Below are 12,644 nucleotides of genomic sequence, written 5' to 3' on the forward strand. Positions count from 1 at the left end.
GCATATTATTTTGTTTAGTTATTTGTATTTATTTATTTGATGGTCATGCCCTTATTTAAAAGAAAGTTTTCATTGAGTCCTTTCTGACTCTTACTCATAATTATTTGGAGGACTACTTTTTGCTTCGACTTGAGTCATCTTATTTTAAAGTAGCAGTACTCTTACTTGAGTACAATATTTGGCTACTCTACCCACTTTTGCCAGTGATCGTTTTTATAATCATCAAGAAAAGAAGATGAATCACCACTGATGGTTTTAACGGCCCATGACCGAGATGTTCAACGTGCGGTAGTGAGGCGGCGGGGTGCGCAAACGGCTGCTCACAATCTCATGAAATGATGTTATTTCTCAGAGAAACTGAGCCAGTGAGCAATCAATCTTGATGAGAGATGTCACACAGAATCTTTAATGTCCTACTGTGACAAGCTGAAGTGCTTTATGGAGTTGTTTTTGTGCTAATTATCAAAATGAATTCCGTTTTGTTGCAGTCCCCCAAACCTCTCAGGGGAGTTGGAATATCAAAAGTAAACCCCAAATATTGTTTCCCCCTGCAGCAAATGTGACAAAAGAGAGAGAGAGAACAAAGACTGCATCCAACTAACAAACTCCCAACTCTTCATACTTGCGTAGTGTGTCAACATGAATGTTTGTGCTGCTCTCAAGAATGATGTTTTATAGAGTGTGAAGCTGATTTGGACTCAGTGCGGCTCGCAAGTAGGTGGAGTCTATGCGAATCGGGTCCAACCTGTAGCGACATCTAAAAACCGGACGAGCGCAGCAGCCGCCGACCGAGAAGATTTTGGCCGGGAACTGCCCGCCCGACCGTCGGATGTCGTCAGGTTCTCGCCGTCACATTGAGCTGCTCGGTGCCTGCGGGCAGGAGGACATTCGAGGACCAAAAGAGATTGGAACAATTATGATATTTATACCCATTTACTGTAATTCCAAAAACGAAATGATTTTTGCAAGGGTCCATATGACTCTCCGTACTTTTTTTTACGTTTTTATGAGCAATATGTATATTTTGTCGTCATCGTGTCTTGTTTGCTGTCCTACTACAGTGGTTCCAACTACTACTATGACTTAACAGTGTGTTGGTGTGGGTTTCTCGGGAAACTCGACTTGAGGACTTTGTGTCATCACCGTCACGCAAAGTTGAAGGTGTGATGGTCGTGACGGCGTAGGCGGTAGGACGAGACGGGTTCAGTCCGAAATGGCGGCCGGCGTATGCGTCTCACGCCTCGCGGATGCCGAGGCGTCGGGAGGATGTTCTCCATTTGCCTGCGGAGGAAGACCAAAGGCGAGATGATGTCGACGGGGGCTGTTTTGGGTGTCAGAAGCCGTTGACATCTGTGTAGTGCTCTTTAAACAGGGTGAGAACTGACAGCTCTCTGAAGTTCGAGCAGGTAAACGGGAGTGGAAGTCAACAGCAATTGCACTGACCCTGCCCCAACGCTGCAATCACAAACAGGAAGTGCTGTCACCACAGCACCGGAGGATTCCTCCAGTCGGGACAGGCAACCAAAGCGCCGCCGTCTTTGTTCTCTTTCACCACTTCTCCCTCTGTGGGTTTGACATGTAAGCTGGTATTTCGAGTTCAGGGCGCTTCCATTCGCACCTGGCACAACCCTTCTGATCGTATGACCACGGCCGTGCAGGTGAGCCCCGCGACTTGAAGGCAGATAGAAAGACCACTGACAAGAAGCATCATTTGCCACTGCAGCAAAAGATTGGAAGGGTTCATCTCAGATGCGTCCTTTTGTTTCCACAAGGAGGGTGGGACCTGGCAGAATGGGGATTGCTTAATCGTCGACATCCGATCGGCGCCGCATTATCCTCAAACTTCCATTTTCAGACCTGTGGTCAAAGGATGGCATTTCTCCTCTCCAAAAAAGCCATTGTTGTTAAAAAAGATTTTTGAAAATGTATATATGTATTTGAATTCAAACTGATGGCAACAATTATCCCAGTTTTCACAAACCTGCAAAGACAACCGAAAACAGTGTAATCCATATGCCAGGCCCGTAGTTGCTTGTGATTGTTTTTTAAAAAAAAATTTTTTTTTTTAAAGAAACACCACACACTGCTTGTCCTCTCGCACATTTTAAATTGTCCCCCTCGTCTTTGGACTTTTATCGTTTATGCATGTATGTAATGCACCGTGGCATTATAGTAAATATACACTTTGTTGGAGAGGTGTCAGAAGCACAATCTGAATTAAAAAAAAAATCATTCAAAAAACGATTTTGGGGTTAATGTCATACTCGCACTGAACTCTTTCCAAGCGTGCCAAAATCACACGATTACGGCATAATCTTGAGAAACATCCTTTTCGAACGTGCATTTTCAGGCTACAGCGAAAGGCCGAAACAATAGTTTTGATTCTGTTTGCGGTTGAAAACTGTCATACAGTCAGACGCGTATTCTGTACTTAAAAAGCATACCACCACAACAAAGTGTAGCCCGCATACGAATTGAACACATGCAATACAGATAGATCCAAAGCGATATATTTCATGTTCATGAGTTATTTGATAAGACGGGAAAAGTGTCGTCACCGATGATTATACAAATTCAAGCATATCAAACGGGACGTAATGAAGTTCCAATTCAAGTTCCACATGTCAAAGGTTCCTCATTTGATCACTCAGAAAGCACAGACACACAATGTGGAATCACTAAGTATTAAGTTGCTCTCTGTGTCTGGGACACGTCTTGATCCTCACATACAAAGAAGTTAAGCAGCCGGTGCGCTTGCAATCAAAAGCGTGAGAGGGAATAAAGCCCAGCAGCACATTCCGGAACTGGGTTACCAACAGCTGTCGCTTTGCGTCGGCAAGAACTTCCATTTGTTAAAGCTTAAATGTTTTCCCCCCAAATTATGTGTGGAGCATCACACTTTCTTCCAGTGTTCTTTTCTTGGACTTTTTTTCAAACAAACACTTGAATATGACTCCTATATGACTTGATATTTCTTTGGATACCTTTCCGAGTTATGCAGTCACATCTGTCCCACATGCTTGATCAAGCGCTAATGTGGCTCGTGCATTATTGCGAGGAATGAGACTGACAAGTTATTTAGTGCTGTTTTGATATTTGAGCCCGAGGAATGCCTGCAGATGCAGTCGTCGCCTGTCTGGGAAGGAAGCCTCGCAGATGAGGTAAGACCGCTTCCAGCAATGAAACCATATCTGAAACAGATTAAAAGCCATTTTCCTCTGCGTGACGCGCTTTCCTTTCAGCTCGCCCAGGTGTTACAGCTCACAACAGGCAAGGTGAGGAGAGCAGGGTGGATGTGCAGCCGCAACGCGGAATGTGTTCTGGATGCAGAACACAAAGAACATTTCATTTTTGTCAGTTGTTGTAGCCCCCAGTGTCGGCTGACAAGACATTTGAGATTTCTGTTCGGCAGTCTTGACATCTCGGCTTCATTGTTCTTCTGTGGAGAAAGATTGATGTGCAAGAATGAGCAAAGATCCGGAATAAGGAAAATGACATCAGAATGGCAAATACTCTTGGTCTGCAGACACTCTTGCTTCCATCTTGTCTTCAAACATCTTCGGGTTTCACGGCGATGAAGTCAATCCCTCCCAGGACCTCAAAACGCATCCCTTAATTCACACCTGGTGACACCCTGAAGAATAACGGCTCATAAATAACCTCTACGTGTCTACATTGCACTTCAATGAAGCCAATTTTGTTAGCTTTTTGTGTTCATCACTGGTAACACGTAACACGTCTGGTTTTGAAGGCCGACAACTCTCCGAGATGCTGATTGTCTGCCGTGCAGCAGTGAGAACGGTCGCCCGTGCCTGCTTCTTTGTGCAGCATGAAAGCAAATGCAAGCGACCGGAGGAATGCCACGGCCAGACTGTAAATAAAGTGCAGATCGATGCGCCGCTCGTGCGCTTCCTTAAAAAAGGCCCGCGAAGACGGTGTCGGCCCTACGCGAGAATCCCAAGGCAAAGCTGGTCCCGTGCTCATTCCCGTGATTGCCAGTCCAAGCGCTCCTTGTCTTGCCCCACCGCGCACTTGCTACCGATGAAAAACCACCAAATCACTTCGATCTCAGCCGCTGCTCTGGAAAACCCGCCCGTTCCAGTTTGTTTTATTGTTCCTGTCTGTCTTGATAGCCGTTTCCGCTTTCCCCGCAGCGGCATCGGAGTCTCCCAACTGGCGCTCAGCACAGCGCAGCGTGGCGTGCACAGCCCCAGCGAGTGCAAGCATAGGAGGAAATCAATAGAGAAAATATTGCTGCAGGCTCACACATTTTTATCTCGCTTTGAACGAGTCAGCTTTAATTTTGCTTTGATCTCAATTACTGCTTTTGGGATCGCTTGGCTGCACATAGAAGCAATGGGGAGGAGGGAGGGGGGTCTTCCACCAGGCCTTTCACACCAAACGCCCCTTCAGTTGAAACCTTGATTTTGTCCATATGCGTCAGTGTCCATTACAGGTTCGCTCGGACCTAAGCTAGCTATCAAAACGACGACGGTAATTCTACGAGACTGCGGTCGATCACAGCAAACGTCGGACGATCGAGATCCTTCGAGCGGCCGACGGGTCTCAATGCAGGCGCAGTGTCGGCCGCCTCCCCGCCCGCCCGACCTCATTGGAGGTGACACACCAAAGGGATGATGATATCATCGCATCACCTAAGGCCCATTAAAGACGCCCTCGCTTCATCCTTTTCCAAACCGCTCCGTTTTTAAAAGAGGAGGTGTTGGGGAATTTGTTTCTCTTTTATACAGCGGAGACAAAAGGGAAGAATAAGTGACCACGGCAGAGAAAAGACCAGCGCCTTGCTGGGGAGAGAGGGAAGGGTCTAATCTAATTTGGATAGAGCAGGAAATGTGTGTGTGTGTGCGTGCAGACGTGCGTGTCTCCGCCGCACAGTGTGAGGGGACTGTGGGAATGGGACGGCGGGGCCGCGCTCTTGAATGGCGTCTCCGCAGCCAGAAGCAGTGGGGAGTCTTCCCTGACGCGGCCCATTCCGGCCGGCCACTCGAGGACGGATTAGGCCAGCCGGGCCTGCCTGATTAACAATTCGCACTCAAGTACCCGCGCGAGGACCCCGGCCGGCTAATAACATCGCCATCGGTGTCCTTCACTCACGCAAATGCGAAAAAATCTTTCATGCTTTATGGCTTTTCCCCTCCCGGTTGAAGTGTCAAGGCGGCTAATCACTCTCACGTCTCGTGTGACTCGGAGGAAAGAGTCACTTCTACAAACATCTTCACTCGGTCTGATGTGCATTTCAAGCATCTTTTGATTTGAAATTGTCAAACATCAACTCTCGCTCCTCCCCGAATGTCTTCGTCATCCCGTGGATCGCCATTGGCCTTGATAAACCAACAAAGAAAACCTCAATGAAACAGACTTTCTTGGCAAACAGCTTCTCAGCTGTCGCCATCATTACGCTAATCTCGGAACACTTACGAGGTTGCAATAACTCTGTCACTTCCTCTTAATTAGGCACAAGGCACAAAGAATGAGGTCATAGGTTGCACCCTCCATTGATGGCTGTGCTTGAACCTTCTGAAACAAAAAAGACACACACAAAAAGTAGTGAGACAAGTTAACCCTCATTAATAACTTACTTTATTGAACTATTTAAAACATAAGAGGATGAATACCGCAGGCTTGGCTGTAAGCATCTCAGCCCCTTTACGAAAGCTGGAGCTCTTATTCAAGCAACTCGGGCACACAGGACAGCAAAAACAAATGTGCGGCATGATGCCAAATGACTTGAAACTTTCCAACGCAAACGTCTGCCGCGTCACCAAATTGTTCGCAAATAGTAGCGCGGCGAGAGGGGAGAAAATAAGAGATGGTGTTGAAAAAGAGGATCATCCCTAGCTAAACGCTGAATGTGTGCGATCGGGAGGGAGGACAGGATCTCGGGACAATGCGCGGAGCGTATGAACAAATAGTCTCACCTCCAGCTGAGCGTGTTGTTTCTTCTCATTGTGCACTGTGAAAGAGAAGAGGAGGGCCTCGGTTAAGAAGATTAGAGCCCGACCCCACCCGTACGTTTAATCGACACGGCCTTTTTAATGGCGCCGACAATAGCAAACATGTCCAAAATGTCCCCCGTTCCCCTCGCGGCACACCTCGCGCGTCGGGACGGAGGACGAGCCGTCCGATCGGGGCCGAGAGAACGTCGATCGAGGTCATCGCGTGCCGGGATCCGTTTGAAATTTGTCACCATCGCGGTGGACTCTTTGATATCCAACAAATTCAAAGCGGGAACAAAATGCATCAGCTCCTTTTATTCATCAAATTCTCATAAAAAGCTTCCTGTCTTTCATCTGTGGTTAAATATGTAAATAAAACGTCTAAAGTCATTCTTCAAAGGGGAACAAAAGAAAAAAAAAGGGGTCTCGGGGAAAAGACAGCCATAAAATTCCTCCGATTCTCCATAACATTGGCCAGAGGGGGGCCAGCTTCCAGCCAGAGCCGAGCAGCGGGGGGGCCAGCGGGATCGCAAATCCCACACACAAAATAAAATCTCTTTTCAGCTTCAGCCGTCAGAGCCACTTGATGGCGAAGACAATTAGCTCACAGTTTGTGATTTCTGAGCGATGGCCCTGCGCCGCCTCGTCCCCCCTTCTCTCGCTGTTGTGCTCGCAAAGATGAAATCCGCTTTCTGATGTGCGCGCGTTGCACGCGTATGAGAAAGGACGTCTACGAAATCAGGTCCGAGGATAAAATCAAGCCCGAACGTGCTGCGAACGGGCAGCCTTGAATCACGCCGTCCGTTTCCGACTCGATTTTGCAAACATCGTCGTCACCGCGGCCGGCCGAGGCACACCTGGACATGACGCGAGTGGCTGGAGGGAGCTGATTGGGAGACACAAGGAACAGGTGGAAACCTAACCAGCGAGATGCGGACTTGAGACACAACACGAAAGAGAAGTCAATGTAATCTGAACAGAACAGAAGCACATCTGATCATGACAACCATCGCCATATGTGGCGAAACTAAATGGCTCGCAAATACCGAAGAATTCTGACCAAGCAACAAATGGTTGGAAGTCATCGTGACCCGAACATGCTCACGTGCCGCAACGTCGTGTTTAGATCCGATAATTGTTTGAATCTGTCTGTCCAAAAAGATGCACCGCATCATACTGACAGACGTTAATATACAATGTTGCTCCTTCTAATGTCGCTAAATAAGATATTAGATATATTGTTCAATTAATAACTCTCTGACAGTGCCAATAATAATCAAGCATTGTTGTTGTTGTTTTTTTTATTATTATTATTATCTGATGGACTGTAAATGCGAAACGGTCGGGCTTATTTTTCTGTAGGAGATCCAGCTTACTTATGAACTTATGTGCGTATTGTTTTCCACACGAGTATTGGCAGCCCGTACATGTTGCTGACCCCGAACAGCTGAAACGTCACCGGAAAGATACATTGGGCTGAAACCCTTTCGGCACGCTGGTGCCAGGTTTCTCTTCTTGCACAGACACGAACGAAATGCTTCTCAAAGCACTTCAGGTATCCTCTTGTAAAAATGCACTTAAGGCTTTGCTGCTACATGCGATCCGTATTTCATAGCCAATGAAGGCCAGGGCTGACTCTTTTTACGAGGCCATGTGGGTGAGGTCTGGAAGCTCTCGCCGAAACACGCAAAACGCAGAAGGCGCGTTCTGACGCAGCAGCCCGGCCGACATGAAAGCCATGCATCGGAGCGATGCCACGTACGATTGATTTTACATCCCTTGCGAGCCGCACTGCCGTTTTCACGGACTTCCACCCCCAAAAGGAATTGTTATGCTTTAACAGGGCAATAAAAGCCAACAATTTCGTTTCATTTTGACAACACGCCCTTTTGTGTGTGTGTGTGTGTGTGTGTGCTGACCCCGGATGTGTCGGGGGTCACAAACTGGACTGCAATCACAGAGACAACCAAATTAAGAATAGAAAAATGCTCCGGTGGGCTGTCCTTGCAAATCCATCCATCCGTCCATTTTCTTTAGCGCGCCATCTTCGGGCGGGAGGCCGGGGTACGCCCCGGAGCGGTCGCCAGCCAATCGCAGGGCACATGGAAGCAAATCAAGTCGATCAAATTGTTTGTGGCTGCGAAATGCGTCAGGATATGAAAATTGAAAACAGTCACAAAGTGATTTGTTCCACCTGCGCAATTGAATGTGCGCAGAATTGTTCAACGCAAATTCCATAATGGGCCCAGTTTTCTTTGACACTGTCAGAAAGTTACCAATGTATGATGCTAATTATTGCGATTTAGGGTTACTTTGTGGAACCGCACTGCCTCGTGCCGAAAGCTGTTTCTGAACTTTGAATATTTGATCCTCGTGTCTAACTTTGTATGGCAACCAAAGTTACACCTGAACATATGATGACAAAGCATTTCAACTAAACTTCATTCAAATGAATACCGACTGTACATTTGTCAATCTTCCTCATTGTGTTATTATTTCTGTTGCACCTTTGCTCCTTATTTTGTTTGGACGCTAGTCCATCAACAGTAGTTTTGTGTTTGCAATTGTACTGAGATCTTTTATGTTCAGCTTTTCATGGATTGATTGATGGATTGATTGATATGCAAGTTTATTGCCATTCGATTGTTCAGGCCCAAAGTCTCGACCTCGAACCCGAGAGGCTATTCTGTTCATATACTGCACCGCTGTCAAACCCGAGGCCCGGGGGGCCAGATCCGGCCCGCCACATCATTGTATGTGGCCCGCGAAAGAAAATCACGTGTGTCAACTTCCATAAAATCTGTTCCAAATTTGTGTCTAATATTCATATGTAATAAATAGCAACGAACTAGTGTACGCATGTTTTGCCTCCAAACCCCTTTTACAGTTACTTGAACAATGTGTTGAACAAACCATTATCCCTGACTTCTGATTTCAAAACTAGTCCATCAATTTGTTGCCTATGTGCAATAATATGATGAGGCGATGAAACATTGATATGGTTTTACAATCATAATGGCCCTCTGAGGAAAACCGAGTGTGTGTCTCCCTATTTTCATTCTCCATAACAGGCGAATACGAATGCGGGAAGTTGATTCATATCTCAGGAGAACGACACCACATCGGTACGAAAACCTTTTGGGAATGTACAACAAGTTTTTGTATGCTAGGAGCCCCGCTAAATGCATGACACGTTTATTGTGTATGAGCATTTATCCATTGCAAGTGTCCGTTTCCAGGTAAAAGTATGCAACACATTTTTCTCGATAGTTATGTGCATTCAAAGCCCACAACGCCGTGTTGATTGATCCAAACTGTATCCAAAATTTGATTGACACGGTCAGAGATGTATTGATTGAGTTTTCTCTTTCTTTTTTTTTGTCTTTTTTTTTATGGTGGTTGTAATTTGCTGCGCTGTGCAAATACTGTATTTAATAATGCTGGGAGTTTTTTTTTTTTTTTTTTTTTTTACTAACGCTCTGTTCAGGTTACATTAAATGCAAATATCTCTAACGGCTCACTGCAATATGCTGTACAGTTATAAAACATTGAAAGCCATGACAGTACAGTTCAATGAAGTATCAATACAGATGTTCTCTTTTACTGGCACAAATGTGACGACTGTATGTGCACCTGTTAAAAGTATTGGTGTATATTCAATGTCATCGGGAAAACATTTGAAAAAGATGAGAAGCAAGATTGCGCAACAATTCCGGTGTAACGCGCCTGCTTGAAAATGGCCACATTGGTGCTCCGAGCGAAGTTTGGAGTCGAGCGCGTCCAAAGAGAAGAGGCTGCAAGATGCAGTAACCAACGAGCTGTTCCGCGCGATTAGGAAATAATCCGCGTGTCAGTGTCATCTTTCTTATGCTAAGTGGCTGCAGTCTTTGAAGGCGGATCTTTTTTTTGGCAGGTCGGAGCGGGAGCGAGCAGCTCAGACGAGCGCATCCGCAGCCGCCGCAGCAGCAGCAGCAGCAGCCGCCGCCGTTGCCGTTGCACGCCACTTGTGGCGCACCGGGACGTCGTCGGGGAGGCTCCTGCAGCAACTTCTTGCGCTGGGACGACGGGGAAGTCGCGTCAAACCGCAGCATGGTGACTCGGACTTTTGCGACTGATTTCTTGCGGAACGCATGAACAAAAAGCGATTCTCCACACACCACCCAGCCACACCACACCACACCACACACCCTCCTCACAGCGAGCACACATTTGAAGCTTTTTGGACACTGATGGGAATTGACTGAACACGCACGCACGCACGCACGCCGCAACTCAAAGAGCAATGCTGCGCTGGGAGGCAAAACTCTTTTTTGGGACCTTTGCGGGATTTGTGTTTTGATGCTCTCGCGACAGGAAGCTGCGTAAGTTCCGCCACTCTCGTCGGCTTTCATCAAACACTTGGCAATGACGGACAGTTTTTGCGTTTGTTTCCAACTCAAGTAGTCAGGATGCGTTCAAGTGCCGAGCTGAACCTCCAAGTGTTGGTCTTGCTGCTGCTGCGCATCGGCGGGGGCTCGGCCATTAGCTCCATTGAGCCCGACTGGCCGGGAGAGGGCAAATGTCAGCAAATCAGCATCCCCCTGTGCAAGGACATCGGCTACAACACGACGCGCACGCCCAATCTCATGGGCCACGACGACCAAAAAGAAGCCGCCATGAAGCTTCAAGAATTCGCAACGCTGATCCAATTCGGATGCCACAGTCATCTGAAATTTTTTCTTTGTTCGCTCTACGCCCCCATGTGCACCGAGCAGGTGTCCAACCCCATCCCCGCTTGCAGAGTCATGTGCGAGCAGGTCAAAGTCAAGTGCTCGCCCATTTTGGAACAGTTCAACTTCCCCTGGCCGGACTCGCTGGACTGCTCTCGGCTCCCCACCAAAAACGACCCCAACTACCTGTGCATGGAGGCGCCCGACGACGGCTCCGACGAGCCTCCCAAAGTCTCGCACACCCAGACGCCCGATTTCAGAGCGCAGCGCCCCCTCGACCCGCCGGAGCCGCCCCCGAGGGACACCGGCGGCGGGCGGTTGTGCGGCAACCCCGGCAAGTTCCACTACGTGGAGAAGAGCGAGTCGTGCGCCCCGAAATGCTACCCCAAAGTGGACGTCTACTGGAGTCAGGGAGACAAGCGCTTCTCCTTGGTGTGGATGGCCGCCTGGTCCGTCCTGTGCTTTGTGTCCAGCGCGTTCACCGTGCTCACTTTCCTCATCGACCCCCAGCGCTTCAAATACCCCGAGCGGCCCATCATCTTCCTCTCCATGTCCTACTGCGTTTACTCGCTGGGCTACCTGGTCCGACTTTTCGCGGGAGCTGACAGAATCGCCTGCGACCGAGACAGCGGGGTCCGCTACGTCATCCAAGAGGGTCTGGAGAGCACCGGCTGCACCGTGGTCTTCCTCATCCTCTATTATTTCGGCATGGCGAGCTCCCTTTGGTGGGTCATCTTGACCCTCACGTGGTTTCTGGCCGCCGGAAAGAAGTGGGGTCACGAGGCCATCGAGGCCAACAGCAGCTACTTCCACCTGGCGGCGTGGGCCCTGCCGGCCGTGAAGACCATCGTCATCCTGGTGATGAGGAAGGTGGCGGGGGACGAGCTGACGGGCCTTTGCTACGTGGGCGGCATGGACGTCAAAGCGCTCACGGGCTTCGTGCTCGTTCCCCTCTCCTGCTACCTCGTCGCGGGCACTTCCTTTCTCCTGTCCGGCTTCGTGGCTCTCTTCAACATCAGGAAGATCATGAAAACCGAAGGGGAGAACACAGACAAGCTGGAGAAGTTGATGGTTCGGATCGGCGTCTTTTCCGTGCTTTACACCGTGCCGGCCACGTGCGTCATCGCCTGCTACTTCTACGAACGGCTCAACATGGACCGCTGGCGCGCGCTGGCCGTCGAGCGCCAGTGTAAGGACGACGGCGGCCAGGGGTCCGAGTGCCTTTTGAAGACGTCCGTGCCCGCCGTCGAGGTCTTCATGGTCAAGATCTTCATGCTGCTGGTGGTGGGCATCACCAGCGGCATGTGGATCTGGACCTCCAAGACCTTGCAGTCCTGGCAGAACGTGTTCAGCAGGAAACTCCAAAAGAGGACGCGAAGGAAGGCGAGCGGCGTGTTCGCCGGCGGGCGGCCTTGCGCCAAACCTCAGCCGTCTCTCAAAGGGCACGCCGCCAAGTACCAACCCACGCGGCCCCCTCCCACATGTGTATGAGCTGCCTCTTTTCCCGCCTAGTAACGCCATAAAACCCCCTCACCGTGACACGTTTATGATAGATTTATGCGAGCTGCATTGAATATCATGCAACATGTTTTGTCGTTGTTGTATCTCATGCAACGAGAGCTGCCTTTGTTTGTGTGTGTGTGTGTGTGTGGGGGGGGGGGGGGGGGGGGGCTAATAAAAAAGGAAAAAAAAGTGTTGTTTCAATGATGAGAAGAGGAGTGGACTCACCAATCGAGCTGTGCCATGGGGTGACTTGAATAATGTGCAATAGAGGTGTTGCTTCCACTCGACAAAGACACTTGGACTGTTTAGTGACCAAGAAAGGACCCCAGAGACAATGGCGGCAAACGGTCGGAGACACCAGTCTTGCGTTTGGAAGCTTTTGAATGGAAATGGCGGCAGGCGGCGTCATACATGTTGGAACCGCGGCGAGAAGAGCTGTTGACCTTCTCCACTGGCCTTCGTCGGGCAAGTTCAT

General features: G+C 48.9%; 1 protein-coding gene across 1 annotated transcript; it reads left to right on the forward strand.

The window, feature by feature from the left end:
• The first annotated feature begins 9,903 nt into the window (after nucleotides 1–9,903).
• On the forward strand, nucleotides 9,904–12,335 carry fzd10 (frizzled class receptor 10). The gene has a single exon (XM_061768766.1). The coding sequence runs from the start codon at nucleotides 10,406–10,408 to the stop codon at nucleotides 12,155–12,157; it is 1,752 nt and encodes a 583-aa protein (XP_061624750.1). The 5' UTR covers nucleotides 9,904–10,405; the 3' UTR covers nucleotides 12,158–12,335.
• The last annotated feature ends 309 nt before the right edge of the window (nucleotides 12,336–12,644 follow it).

The sequence above is a fragment of the Phyllopteryx taeniolatus genome, chromosome 3 (genome assembly GCF_024500385.1).
Source record: "Phyllopteryx taeniolatus isolate TA_2022b chromosome 3, UOR_Ptae_1.2, whole genome shotgun sequence".
In the NCBI taxonomy this organism is placed as follows: Eukaryota; Metazoa; Chordata; class Actinopteri; order Syngnathiformes; family Syngnathidae; genus Phyllopteryx; species Phyllopteryx taeniolatus.

Excerpts from the sequence above, each read along its gene's own strand:
- fzd10 (XM_061768766.1), top strand. The coding sequence starts at position 10,406 with ATGCGTTCAAGTGCCGAGCTGAACCTCCAAGTGTTGGTCTTGCTGCTG.